The sequence below is a fragment of the Myotis brandtii genome, unplaced genomic scaffold, assembly GCF_000412655.1.
Source record: "Myotis brandtii unplaced genomic scaffold, ASM41265v1 scaffold328, whole genome shotgun sequence".
Taxonomy (NCBI): domain Eukaryota; kingdom Metazoa; phylum Chordata; class Mammalia; order Chiroptera; family Vespertilionidae; genus Myotis; species Myotis brandtii.
This window is the reverse complement of record NW_005362626.1, coordinates 2,311,818-2,326,463: the sequence shown is the minus strand read 5'-3', so window position 1 is coordinate 2,326,463 and position 14,646 is coordinate 2,311,818. Positions and strand designations below refer to the sequence as shown.

The 14,646-nt window shown below is 42.4% G+C and overlaps 1 protein-coding gene across 2 annotated transcripts in view; it reads left to right on the top strand.

Annotated features, from left to right (window-relative positions):
- The window catches only part of SEMA5A (sema domain, seven thrombospondin repeats (type 1 and type 1-like), transmembrane domain (TM) and short cytoplasmic domain, (semaphorin) 5A), a 312,698-nt gene that overhangs the window by 191,696 nt on the left and 106,356 nt on the right, over window positions 1-14,646 (top strand). For both annotated transcript variants that reach the window (XM_014543536.1, XM_005871038.2), the window contains exons 6-8: window positions 415-477; window positions 8,734-8,832; window positions 10,413-10,626. In XM_014543536.1, coding sequence (XP_014399022.1) covers window positions 415-477; window positions 8,734-8,832; window positions 10,413-10,626 — 376 coding nt within the window. The remainder of the gene's footprint in view (window positions 1-414; window positions 478-8,733; window positions 8,833-10,412; window positions 10,627-14,646) is intronic.

Genomic DNA, 14,646 nt, shown 5'->3' with positions numbered 1-14,646 from the left:
AAATAAAATGAAAATGTCTAAATGAGTATTCAGATCATTTTGTTTCCAGGCTTCTCTTTGAAGTGTGCTGTGGGTTTATTCTGTGATATCACAGAAGTGACAGTTTCTGTAATCGTGCACTAGTCACCAACGCATTGGACGTGCCCCTCTTACAGTGACTAGATCTACATTTCCCATGATTGCTGCTTAAATATCACATGATTTTAAAGGGGGCAAGCCGTTTAAAATTCTTTAGTTCTAAAGCTCAGTGTAAGCCCATATGACCGGATTTTATGTACTTGTTCTAAATCCTATATTAGTTTTAAAATATTGGTGTCCTGTTGTTCCCCTTAATCTGGTTACTGGTATCTCCCCCTCCCCTCCTTTTGTTCAATCAGAACTATAATAGTTGCTATATTTTGGTGTTTCCTGCAGGCTGAGGAGTGGGAGTGTGATGAAGCGACCAAGAAGGCCTGCTACAGTAAGGGCAAATCAGAGGTAAGGAGAGCGCGGTCATGGCGGTCACCAGCTTTTTGAAGGATGGAACATAAAGCATGCTAATGTGAAGGCTATTCCTGATTATGGTGCCATGTGAAAAAGGCAAGCTTTGAAATATATGTGCAGTAAATTCTCCAGGTTTTAACATTCAGTGAGTTTCCAAAAGGGATTTAGAGCATAAGATCAGATCTAATTTGCACTCTCAGACATTAGACTAAGCAATGAAATTAATTGGTTATGATGTCATTTAGAATACTGTGGGCCTGGATTTTTTAAATAATATTTTGATTTCTCCCAGTTTTGCCTTACTGCTAACTCCAGAAAATGACTACATGGTATCTAAAATAATGGCATCAAAAGTGATTTGAGAGTTCTTTATAATTTAGCTTAACCTATTTTAAAAATAAGCAAAAGAAAATCTATACCCCAAGTTCCTAAGGGCATAGTAGATACGGCTCAAAGGCATGTCTTGAGCAGTGGTGCCCATGGCAAAGGTGCTCTCACACAGTTGGCTGCCCGAGGAGAGGCTCCCAAGGAAGTCTGTTTCTGAGAAAATGATGCTGGATCATCTTGAGGAAATGCTTCTGCCGCTGGGTCTTAGGCTCAGTAGGTCTCGTTCTGTTAGGGATCACCTTCCTTTGTTGGAGCAAGGGCTTTCCAACCCAGTCACACTTTGGGTCCAGAAAAAAGTCAATCCTCAAGAGCAGCAAAGAGGGCTTGTTCTTTACCAAGTGTGGTCCCAGGGCAAACAGTGTAGCAAATGCAGAGATCCCTGGGAAAACTCCCTCATACCGGTGGTATGTGTAAGAGACTCTCTTGAACTTTATTTTATTCAAATTCATTGCCTGCTTCTCTGTCTGAACTCAGCAGTCTTGAGGGTTAGACATGGAGGTAAGTCTCAGCAAACTTAAGTCATCGTGTTTCTCAAAGCCGAATAAAGAGCTAGGAAGAGGGAAGAGCAGGAGGAAGGAAATACAGTCTTAGCCAGGGAAACCCTTGCAGACAAAGAAAAAGAAAGGCTATTTACCAAAAGATCTCTAACCTCACAAAATGCCTCTGAAATAAGTCATCGGACATACAGGAAGATTTAAAGGTAGCACCAGGTTACAAAAAAATTAGAATACTGTCTCTTAAAATACCTCCAAAAAGAAATAAGTTCATAATAAATGTATTTACCTCAATAACCTTATTGAGTCTGTATAGATTATGTAGAAGCCTTTTGACAAAGTGCTTTCCAAATGGCTTTCTTTCTCCTCCCTGTGATATTTATGTCTTGATATGACAGGTGTATTGTTATACCTTTGCTCCTCACTCACCAGAGCACAGGGAGTTCTTCAAATAAGATCACCTGTACTTGAGGAATGACATGTGAGGAATCAAATTTACCAGGGGCTGGGTTGGAAAAAAATCAGCTTTCTTTCATTCTACTAGTAAGATCCACTGATGGAAAACATCGGCCTTTCTTTCCATGGTTTAACGCCAAAGTCCTCCCCTTTGCCTGGTGACATCCGGGCCTTCCAGGGCCCAGGGCACTGTCTGATGACCTCATTCTTCTCTTTTTCTTAATCCTCACTCTAGGATATGTTTTTCATTGATTTTAGAGAAAAGGAGGGATGGTGGGAAGGATAGAGACAGAGAGGAAGAGAGAAACGTCGAAGTTAGAGAGAAACATTGATCGGTTGCCTCCCATACACACCCTGACCAGGGGGATCAAACCTGAAACCTAGGTATGTGGCCCTGACTGGGAATCGAACCTGCAACCTTTTGTTTTATGGGATGATGCTCCAACAAACTGAGCCACCCGGCCAGGGCTCTATTACTTTCTAGGAACTAAAAAGAGGGAAGAGGAGAGACCCAAGCTCAATGCCTGGGCACAGATGGGGAGGCAGCAGGCAGCCCCATTTAAAAGCAGCAGCTTGGGCCAGGTGCCACCTGCCTAAGGGCTAACCCCTAAATTTGAAATTCAGACACCCCAAATTTCCCTGTTCTGACAGTGCCAGGAGCCAAATCAGAAAACATTCTCTGAATCAATTTGACTAAAACCTAACAGCGGTTGAGGGGAATGGAAGTCAGACTTTTCTCTGTAGCCATGAATTTAGAAATGAGAATTCAACTGTTTCATATCTTTCTTTGTGCGGTAGTGTTATGAAACTTGACACAGAATTACAAAGTTTCCCTGCCTCCCAAAGTAAAAAGAATAATGGACAATGTGACATCTCAAAAATGAGAAAAATGCCAGCCATTCTGACTGAAGTAGTCTTATTCCTGCGCTAAGAAAAGCGGTCTGTGCTGCTCCACACAGTGGGTTTTCCCGCAGAACCAGGAATGTGGAGCGTGGCCCAGGCTGGGCCTGGGGGTGGCAGCCCGCGCCCACTCACTCCTGGGAGCCTTCCTCATCAGGCTGCAGAGTGGGGGAGAGGAAGATGATGTTTTCTCCTCCCCTGGGATTGCTGGGACGGACACCGACAGAGGTTCATGTATAGTCCATCTCAGTGACAATTTAGGGAATCGGGGTCAAGAAAATGTCACCACATCTTTGCTTTGGGCCTGTTTAGAAGAGAAGCAAAGCACTGAGCCTGCTCATTCTTCCTGAGGTTTGCGTGCCATTTTATATACACAACTTTCAGCTCACTTTGGAGAAAGGGGGTGACTCGGCTGCAATGGCTTAAACATTCTATGTGTTAAAAGGGGGGAGGGGAATCTGTTTTTATGAATTCCAAAACCTCTTATAATAAATTCTGTTGTATTTAGTTTCCTTTGAAAGACCATTATAGAAATCAGCTTTGAGAGCTATTTAAATGTCTTTTCCACAAATGTTATTTTAAACATAAATAGTCAATTCTCTGGTGATCTAACAAGAGTCCCTTGTCTGTTTGGCGTTATTATGTCTGAGCCAAAGCCCTTCCCACCGTGACCTTTAGGAACTTGACAAAAGAAACACAACTGGTGATTAAGGGCATGAAAGAGCTGCTTTGTGTATATGTTGCACTTTATAATTTTCAAAAGTTTCTTGTTCATGATCTCATGTCAGTACTTTCAACACCAAGTTCCTAGAATTATTTTGCTAGTCAGTGGGAGAGTTTTGATTAGGATCTAGGGCTCTGTGTACTGTTCCCCTGCTCTACCCTTTGGTCCTGCTCCCGAGTTGTCAACTTGGGTAAGTAAAGAGTTAAACTCCACCTGAGTGAGCAAAGAGGCCATCCTGCCTGGGAATCTGGTGCCATCAGGGTTGAAACTTGACATTTTCACCTGAATTGCCAGTATTTGGAAAGCTAGGAGTTAATCAGTGCCTGTGGCAAACTACAGGCCTGCCTTTCTCCTAAATAATTGCTGCAAAAATTGAGGATTCCTTAGGTGAGATACTAACAACCTGTGCAGGTTACACATGCCAAATTTTGTTCTTTTTCATATCGAGCTTCTCAAACAAGTTTCTCATGGAGTCAACTTCTTTTAAAATAGTCGTATTATGTAAATATAAATATAGTAATTACACTTTAATTAATTAATACACTGTTATGTAATGTAGTGTAATCTTAATAAAATCTGTGTGTATACATAGATATATGTTTACAGATTAACATACTTCTATATCTCTATATGTATATCCAGGGGTGGGCAAAAAGTAGGTTTACAGTTGTTCATATGGAAAAAGACATACAGGTTATGATTATTGCAATAGCTTTGTTAACCCAAAAGAATGTCACAATGGCACAGTGCACTTAGGTACAATCTTATAAATGCTCAAATTGCAGACCTTCATCAATTACACCAGAAAAGAAGGGTAGCCTTTTTTTCTGCCAAGGGCCATTTGGATATTTATAACATCATTTGCTTAAGATAATTCACTTAATATAAATATATGCTGCTATGAAAAAAGCTCCTAGATTTATTGAATTTTGAGTCCCACCTGCGGTTGCCTTTGCAGGGCCAGACCAAATGATTTTGTAGGCCTTATAAGGCCTGAGGGCCAGATGTTCCCCAGCCCCGATTTACACATTCTCGTAGTCTTTGAAAATCAGTAAACAAAGCTGAATTTCAATGACCTGCTTGGGTTAGCCCCACTGCCTCCTGAGGATGTTGAAGTCAGCCCTGCTCTTGCCAGCCCCTGTATTTATATATACTTCTATAATTTGTATGCACATTTATACATCGGAAATACACACATATATCTTTATATACATTGTGAATATATATTTATATCAATTGGATCATATGGTTTTTCAACCATATGGTAATCCACCTGGTAATCATGACTTTGGTTGGTATACATTGGACCTAAAAGTCACATGCAATTACTCTGAATTGCTCCTTGGATGCTCGCTTTGGATGCTCACACAGGTAATGCCTCATTAAGAGACAGACACTGCTTTTAGTGGGAGCGCTGTGATTAACATAAAGGCTGTCAGGCTCCTGGCCTTCCCCCCTCCTCCCTAAAATTGATGGGTTTGGAGATGGGCTGGCTGTTGCTGAGGCATCTACCTTGTTTACAGTTAATCTTTTTACATACTTACAGTCTTTCTTCAAGCAAAACATAACTGTTCAAAAGGAAAATGATGAAATGCTATAAGGCAAAACCAGTTAATTCATTAAGAAGATGATCCTAAAACATGTGTTTTCTCTTCCGGGGCAAGACCATATGTCCTTGAGACGGAATGAGCCTTGGCCAGTCTCATCTAAAAGCTCTCAGTGAGTCAGCAACTATGCATCTCGGCTATCAATTCAAATAAAAATTGCTTCGAAGTCAAGGACAGGTTGACCAGCTTGCAAGAATGCAGGCACACATGGGTCATTTTAATGCCCAAGTGGTATTATCAAAATGTAGATAGATGGCTCTCATTATCAACAACAGAAGCCATGTGGTGGCAGGCTGCTAGTGGCCTTGGAAATGAGCACTATGACTTCTTGGAAAACCAGAAGTCATTAAATCCCCTTCAACCATTTTGAAGATGGGATAAAGGGGAAAAAAAATTCCTAGATGAGAAGAAAAATCAAAGACATTTAGATAAGCTGATTTGTAAGAGAAACCTGTAACAGAATCTTCTAAAGGGGCTTCTATATTATGTCTATACTTTTAAAAAAGGTGATTCCATGCAGTCTAGTAAGTTCAGCTAATCCATATGAAGGCCACATTTGTAGCAGAGCTTGACAAAGAGATTTACCAGGAGATTTCCTATAGGCAAATTTGAGTCTAGGATTATCACCAGTAAGAGAATAATTATTACAAAGCCTGGGACACAGACCATTTTTCTTCAATCTTAATTTTGACTCTTCATTGCTAAATATATCTTCTGCTCAAAAGCTAAGTACTTCCACTTTCTCCCATTTTTATGTTTTTACATTATGTTTTGTTTGAACTTGCTCCAATCTCTCTTGGGGAAAAAAAAAAACCAACAACAACAAGGAGTTATTATTTCAAATGTATTTCTTTATTTAAGACTCATATTAACTGACTCTAGAATCAGTCTGGGGGCAGTTTGTAAGTTAAACCAAAGAGAATTTCCAAGTGAGTAAGAATAGGAAGGGTCTGAGATGAGCTGAGGCAATCTTTTGGACAAATGAGTTGAGCTCTTGGCAGGAAGAAACAACATACCAGCTGCCTCCAAAAGTTTCTCTTGTAGGACATCATGTTCTATTGGACCTTGCATCCTGGACTCATCTTGAACATGGTCTCATTTATCACAAGCAAGTCTGGGTTCCATAGGGCTGGGTCCTCCATCCTTTTAGGAAAGGATTGCACAGACCTTCCTGTCTGACCGTCCTGGTGCCTGGCATTGACCTTCTTCCTTGCTGCATACTCACTGAGCAGGGTTAGCTCATCACGGGCACATGACCCTCCTCAGATAGCAGAGCCGCCCATTGTATCCTCACGTGATTCTGATGACCAGAATAGGCTTTACAAAAAGCAAACAAACAAAAAACCTCTGCGTTAATTGAAATAATATTATTTTCTCCTTCATTTACTTTTTTCAAGATTAAAAAAAAAATTACCAGTTGGATTTGCCCTTCCTCCCTGGCACAAAGCTACATCCTGGTTATGACAACCCCTAACCATCTAATTCTTTCTCAAGTTTGTGATGGGCCTTCAGAATGTTAAGGACCTAAAGTCCTATTTTCACTTTGTCTTTTTTTGGGCGGGGGGGAGATTAAGATAAACACGACTTGTGTTATCTTCATTGTTTGCCTTCCCATAATTGATTAGAGGCGCTTGCTTCCTCTTCACCAGGTCTATAGCATTCAGCCTTGAGATCCCTTCTTTTCAATCTGAATGATTCTCTTGGAATATCTTACCCCTGACCTTCTTTATGATTAACAAGGACTGCCTCTAGCACATTTCTATCTTGAGTCAGTCTCTTTCTTCAAAAAAAGAAACAACATCTTGACTCATTCTTGAAAAACTTCTAAAAGCAGCAGCAGAAAACAAACAAAATCCCCACCTCTCTCCTCTGTGCAATTCTCTAGCCCATTCTTTATTCTGGTGGCATTTTTGTATCTGTTTTATCTGCTAATGCGTCAAGCCCTCTTGGCCCTGTGTACTCCAAGGTCTTTTTGGACTCCCCCTCAGACAAGCTTAGGCTTTTGTGTTTTCCTCCTCGTCTTTGCAACTCTGTGCCCCTCTGTTCCCTGAGGTGGGAGCCCCATCTCCTATGCTCAGGAATGGATGATGATAAGGTTCTTTGAAGTCTTGTTTTTTTTCTTTCTCTATAGAACTTTCTTGCCCTCTCCCCAGTTATAAAGACAAAAACGAACACACCTCCCCATCTGGTGCACCTTTCTCACTTACCCTACTTACTGTCTACTGTTTACACTCATTTCTTAATTCTTATGACAGTTACCTTAGCTCTTTCATTCTGTGCTTTTCTTTCTTCAGTTGAAGTGTCTTCAGGTTGGCACCTCATGATAATTTGTCACTTTTATTGCTAGTACTAGTATTAAGAGATTTATCTACTCTTGATATTTCACTTTACATTTAGAAAGCAAATTCAAATAGCTTAGCTCTTTTCATCCTCACAGCCAGCCCACAAAGCAGACTGAGTTGTGACAGATTAACATTTCATGGAGACTGGGTTGTCACCTCGTTGAAGGAGCATTGCTGTGCCGTTTGGTCTAGATCTCCCTGACTTGGGACAATGTGTGGTTTAAGTCATTTGTTTGGGTCCAGCTGGTTGGTCAGTGCCCACATCCTGTTGATTGCCTGGATCCAGGCTTTGCCTTTTCACACCTCCTGCATGAGTCAGGCATGGGATGAGGAGGGACTGAATTATGGAAGTGGTTTCCCTTCCTTTCTCTGAATTGCAGTCCCCCTACCTCCAGGTTAGCTTCCACACTGATTCCCCAGTGGCCTTATAATCAATCACAAGCATCGGATCAGGTCAGCACTTCATGCAGTAACAACATATCATGGGTCCCTTCACAATCAGAATAAAGGTAAGCTCATCAGCCGGGCACACCTGGCCTGTGTCTGGCTCCCCTGCTTGTGTTCCCTCTTCTATACACAATGAAAGCACCATGATTTCTCTAGCCAGTGTGCCGTGGCACAGGCTATTCCACTGCCTGGAGTGGGTTTTCCCTTCTTTGCTCAGTAAAACCTTGCAAGTGTCAGATAGTACCTCTTTCAGGGAGCTTCAGTAAATTTTACTCTTCCTTTGAAATTTATGTTAGGTGTCACCTCCTCTGGGAAGCCCTTCTATACCTCTTTCTTTCCCCTCTCCTCTGGAATTAGGAATATGCTGTTCTTATGTGGACAACTCTACAGTAATTATTCTTGCCCTCAATTTTAATTTTTCTTTTAAGAGCCTAGATTGTGACCTTCAGCACAGTGCCCCCTAAAGAGTATCTGATCAGTAAATGCTTGCTCACGTCCATGCACTCCTATGACCATGCACCAGATTTTCTGTGAATGCTTTTCAACTGCAAGAAATATTCAGCTCTGGGTCACCCCTCAGCATAGGCTTTCCTACCATATGTTTGAGATGTCCTTCTTTTGTTAGTTGTATTTTTATTTGTCCATCAAAGAATCAAAAAGAGTCTTGCTATGTATGTAACCCAGTTTGAGAACTTAACATAAACCTTGTTCCAATTTGCATACAGAGTTTCTCATGTGACCTTCACCTTGGAGAAGCATGCATATGTATTTTAAAAGTCCTGGAATTTTAATTGAATATAGTATCTCTTATTGAACAAGCATGTGGATAGTCATATTATTTAATAGTGCTGAGGCCTTGTTAATGAATTTCTTATGATATTTTTATTTTTTAGGATGAATGTCAGAACTACATCCGGGTGCTTTTAGTAGCTGGTGACTGGTTATTTACCTGTGGGACCCATGCATTCACACCCGTCTGCAGCAATCGCACGGTACGGCTTCATGTTGAGAGTTGACAAAACTTATACCAGGAAAATGCAAACCTTCTATTAAAGCATGGGTGTATTTTTTGCATTTCTGTTCTCCAATGAGTTGCTCTTTAATTCAAAAAACCTCTTTTGTCAAATTGAATGCATATTTGATGTATTGATTTACTCCTAATCACAATTCTCAATTATATAAAGAACTGGAAATAACCATAGCTTTTATAATTAAATTTAAATAGATTTTGAAACTATTTCTACCAGCTTTTTCCCCACCAGTGACTCTAAACATTAATCATAAACATGTTCTTTTTTCTTACTCTGCTTTACTCTAGAGATACTGCTAAGTATTGACGTGGCCTTAAACCACAATCTGAATGAACAAAGATATCACAAATTGGAGAAGAAACATGACAAAAAATTAAAGCAAGGAAACAAACCACTGGAACTCTAGGCAAAGTAGTTATAACCAATGCTTTTTCTTTCAAGCTGTGATTACTGACAGGGATTTTCAGAGTCCCAAATCTTTTGCCAGGAGAGCAGCAGGGTTATCAAAGCAAACCTGTCATCTTCCCAATGCGAGATATTCATTTGATCTTTCTCAGGGAACATAATGGAGAACTATCATCAGGTTAATTTCCTGGTTGCACAACTTCTCTCAAAACCATAATGTATCATCAGCTTCATTATTTTTGAGTTAACATCCAGTTATTGTAAAAAAAAAAAAAAAAAAAGAGGATGATGGTGATTTGAAGCGATTCTCACAGAGATCCTTGGGTGCCACGGCCTGTTATAAGAGCCCTATGTGCACTTACTCATTTACTCCTCACATCTACCCACTGTGGTGGTTATCCTTTGTGTCCCCTTTTATAAAAGGAGAGTCTCAGGCAGAAAGACTTTGAATAACTTAACGGGGCTACAAGGCTACCCATAGAGCAGGCAGTGGCTCTGAGTATCCCCCACCCCATCTGCATTCTTGCCTCTCAGGAAAGAGTGAGGGAACAAGTGGACCCAAGATTCCCTTACCACCCAAAGGGCTTTTCTCACTCAGTGATTGACAGGCTGGATTCCCCCCCAGATGACAGCAAGACATGGAGTTCTCTCTAAAAACTCAGTGAAGTTTTGGAAATTTTGGCATAGTGCTATAAATATCCACACATCCTTACCTATGAACACGTTTTGGGCTATTCATAATATGCTGATACACTTATATTGATAAAATTGTACCTAATTTTTATTGTGGTTTATATTTCTGTAAGTATTGAAACCTGTGTCTTTATTCAAGTGGAAATAATAGCAGTGCCCCATGCATTATAATAGAAGCCACATACAACAATCTTCAGATTTTGTGAGCATTCACTCACACAAGGTTCTGTTACTCTGTTGGGATGATGAGAAAGATTGATTTGTGCACACTTAAACCATGCCCACAGCACGAGGTTTCATCAAGGGCAGAGCATGAAAGTTGGTCCTGTCTTGTCCTGAGCCCCAGAAAGCTTGATTCCCATTCTTCCTAGCAGTACAGGCATTAACAGTATTAAAGGGCTCGCCCAGGGTAATCGGTTTCTCTCTCCTGTCCTCACCCACAGTTGAGTAACCTGACTGAGATCCATGATGTGATCAGCGGCATGGCCCGCTGTCCCTACAGCCCCCAGCACAATTCCACGGCTCTCCTCACGGCCAGCGGGGAGCTATATGCTGCTACAGCCATGGATTTCCCCGGACGCGATCCTGCCATTTACCGAAGTCTGGGCCTCTTGCCTCCTCTACGTACGGCCCAGTACAACTCCAAGTGGCTTAATGGTAAGTCCTACAGTCACTCCTGTTTCTCATCTCATGTTACATGGTGCCTGGTTACATGGTGCTCAAAATCAAACTGTCACAGTTTCTAAAGAAAAGCATATCTTCTAAAGAAATCAAAATGTAATGTGCTTGTTACTTCCATGTGGAAGGGTATCATGTGGCTCTTTGGTGATAGAAAGAGCAGTGATAGTCCCTACAGTGTAGACCATGAGAATAGGACTCATTTGATATTCATCAAACTTAGGCTAGTTTTTAATAGTATTGTTTATAATTTAGAAAATGTGATGTTATGTCCAAGATATCTGCAGACACATGTGCATTTTCCTTTAACATCTTTATTATATACTAGAGGCCTGGTGCATAAAAATTTGTGCACTCGGAGGGGTCCCTCAGCCCGGCCTGTGCCCTCTCGCAGTCTGGGACCCCTCGGGGGATGTCCACCTGCTGGCTTAGGCCCGCTCCCTGGGGGATTGGGCCTAAGCTGGCAGTCAGACATCCCTCTGGCAGCCCGGGAGCCCTCGGGGGGATGTCCACTTGCCAGCGGGGAGCAGGCCTAAGCTGCAGTTGGACATCCTTAGCGCTGCTGAGGAGGCGGGAGAGGCTCCTGCCACCACCGCTGTACTGGCAGCTGTCAGCCTGGCTTGTGGCTGAGAAGAGCTCCCCCTGTGGGAGCGCACTGACCACCAGGGGGCAGCTCCTGCATTGAGCGTCTGCCCCCTGGTGGCCATTGTGTCATAGTAACCAGTCATTCCCAGTGGTTCTGCTGTTAGGGTCAATTTGCATATTACCCTTTTATTATATAGGATCTGAAACAAAATTACTAGCATTTCATGAAACGTTCAGACAATGTGTAAAAGACTGCGTATGGTTACTGGTAGCTCCAGATAGCTTGACCAGTTTAAAAAGAAAGGTATCAAATCAGGGTAGACATCTTTGGAGTTACTTATATCAGTGGCTCAAAAGTTAATAAGGACCACAATGCTGTCACTGGTCTCTCTGCATCCACAGCCTGTTCAGTCAGGTTGGTCCTCAGGCTAACTCACTGCTGAAACTTCTGGTCCTGCATTCGGATATGACAGTGGGAGAAGAGCCACATAAGACTTCCCTTCAATCTTGGGCTAGAACTTGGTTACCCACTCACTATTGAGATTGGCTCTGTACCATGTCCTGAGATGAGGCAGCCAAAACTCATCCCCTCGTCTATGTGTATGTTCATGTGTGACTGTGAATGCACACACTCACAAATGCAATGCTGTGGATAGACGTGTGTACCATATATAGTTCATTCCCTTGTGTTTCTGAGAGTTTGTGCTAAGATGAAATCTTCAAATTGCCATGATCATATTTACTATGTTGAGCCTTCAAGTTCTATAAAGATAGAACACACGAATTAAATACAGCAGAGCTTCTCAACCTCAGCACTATCAAAGCTTTGGGCCATATAACCTTTTGGGTGGGGTTGGAGTTGTCCTGAATATCATAGGATGGTTAGCAGCATCCCTGACCTATACTCACTAGATGACATGCTCCCACCACCAGTTGTGACAACAGAAATTGCGATTGAGAACCACCTATTTAGACCTATTTTTTATGAATGTTTATGTGTATGTGTATATATAAGCACAACACAGGTATTTGGTCAAATAATATAGTCAAAACAACCACCACAGTTTGCCTTTTGAAGAATCCCTTGTAGAAAAGGAAATGTTCTCATCACGTTTCTCCAGGAAGTTGAATGACTATGTGCTTCCAAAGGGAGGCATGGGCTGATATTTCCGGATGAAGAGTGACTGGATTCTCTCCATTAACATTATTTCTGTTGAGCTGGTTGCATCTGAACCCATCCACTCTCTACGGAAGGTCTCCTTTCATCCCTGAAGCTTTCATCTGTGTAGCTCAAAGTTCTGCCCATTCGTTGATTTTTACTAGTCAGGCTGTTTCCAGTTAAAAATCAAAACTCCCCCACCCAAAGGCATTGCAATTAGAGTTTGCTGAAAGCAAAGTAAAAAGTAATTAGGAGCACAGTCTCTTTCTTTTCCCTCAAGTGATACCCTTAAGAATATCCTAGAAAAATAATTCAGGTCAGAGCATGAGTTATAAACGCTGGCTGCTTCTTTACACGTGACTCTGATACCCACAGGCTGATCAGATGGTGAGATTCTCCTTACCCTCTGGGTGGAATTCTTTCCATTTGAGAGTCAGATGGTAGAACAAGGACCATGGAGAGCTAACCCACTGCACATCCCAGTCCAGCAGGTGTGCTGTCATCATTCAGAGGAAGTTTTAGATTCTCAGCTCACTGTGGCTCTGCTTTCCTCACGGAGCAGCACTCCTTGCTCCCTCCCCAGGCCACACCAGGGAGGCCCTGACTCCTGGGGCAGAGATGGAGCCAGTTCTTGCCTGCTCACTGTTTGTTCCCTCTCCTGCTTTCTGCTGGGGCAATTCCTTCTTTGACTGAATCCTGCGATATTGGTTCTGCTCCTTGCTGGCCGGCCCCGTTTTTCTGCTCCTATTGACTCTCCATCCAGGACAGATTCTGGCCTCTGTCCCCCACTTCGCTCTGCTCTGTCCTCCACTGAGCCTGGGTGTGGAGTCATCTATTATCACTGGCCTAATTGAAACCCACACAACATACCCCATCTGTTCTTTGACCATTTGTCCTGTCTCAGTTCTTTCTGCTGTGTGTGTTTTGGAGGAATTTTCTTTCAATAGATTGTTGCTCTATCTATTTTCCCTTCTTTTTTTTTTTTTTTTTGCCATGGCCTTAAATGTCTTCCTCTCTAATGGTGATCACTCTCTTTTTATAAAAATGCTCAGATTTCTTCTTTCTTAAATGAGACAAGAACAAGTAAAGAAACTCAAACAAGCTAAAGCAAACAGCCTTAGTTCTGCCATGTCTAGGAAGTTCCTCACGTGGCCATCGTCATATGAGAACAGCCCTATTGGATTAGGGGCCCACCTTCTCCAATATAACCTCGTATTAATGAATTATATCTGAAATCACCCCATTTACATTTTTAATACACTGGGGGTTTGGACTTCAACATATTTTTTTTTGGGGGGGGTATACAATTCAACCTATAACAGTATTGAAATCTTAAATGAAAGCCTCTTATTTTCTGATGATAGTGATCTTCCTTCCTGTGCTGTGGGTGAGTCCCCTGCCCATCCTCAGTCTCCTATCCCAGCTGTATCACCTTCACTCTGAGCAAACAATGGTGTTTCCTTGTTTCCAGGGATGTCAAGACTGTGTGGTTGTCGGTCCCCTTAGTCCAAGGCAGAGCTGGTTTACTCCTCTCCTCTTCCTGCTTTCCAGAGCGCCGGGATGCAATACATTTCCTTAAACTGCTGCTCTCTGCACTCTGCATCCCTCCTGGCCCCATGGCCTCTGGGGAATGGTTTCTGTCTCTTAGGCAGCATTCTGGAATGGATCTCCTCCCTCCCATTCTATGTTTGAGTTACTCTCTCAAAGGGCTACAGTTCAGGCTTGGCTCAAGCACAGTGACAAAAAAAAATGTCTCTTCAGGACTTAGGGCATGTAGAGAGCACGGCAGGCCCATTGGCAACTTCAGACTCCTAGGACCCCAGAACTTCAGGGCCAACCTTCAGGCAAATGGTGGCATTAATCTGTCCAGGATGATGTCCTGCCAGGACACAGCAAACCCAGAGTAAAGACCTGCCAAGCCTCTAATCTTCCCACCACACCTCCTAGAAGCCAACATAAATACCTGGTACCATTCAAACAACCTTCCTTGAGCATGTTGAGTCCTTCAGATTTAATGCTCAAGTTCCAGGCACACATTTTTATTATACTACTACGGCTTTACACCATTGAGAAGGTATCCCATCCCACCTGCACCACTGCACCTGTGCCACATGACCCGGGTGGCAGGACATGCCATCAGCTGTCAGTAACAGCTGGCTTAGAGAGGAAGGACAGGGATGGCTATGGACACCTTCCTCAGGTTTACCTGCTTCTCTTTCCCAGCCTGTGTGATCTGCTCTGCCTGTGTTTTCAGC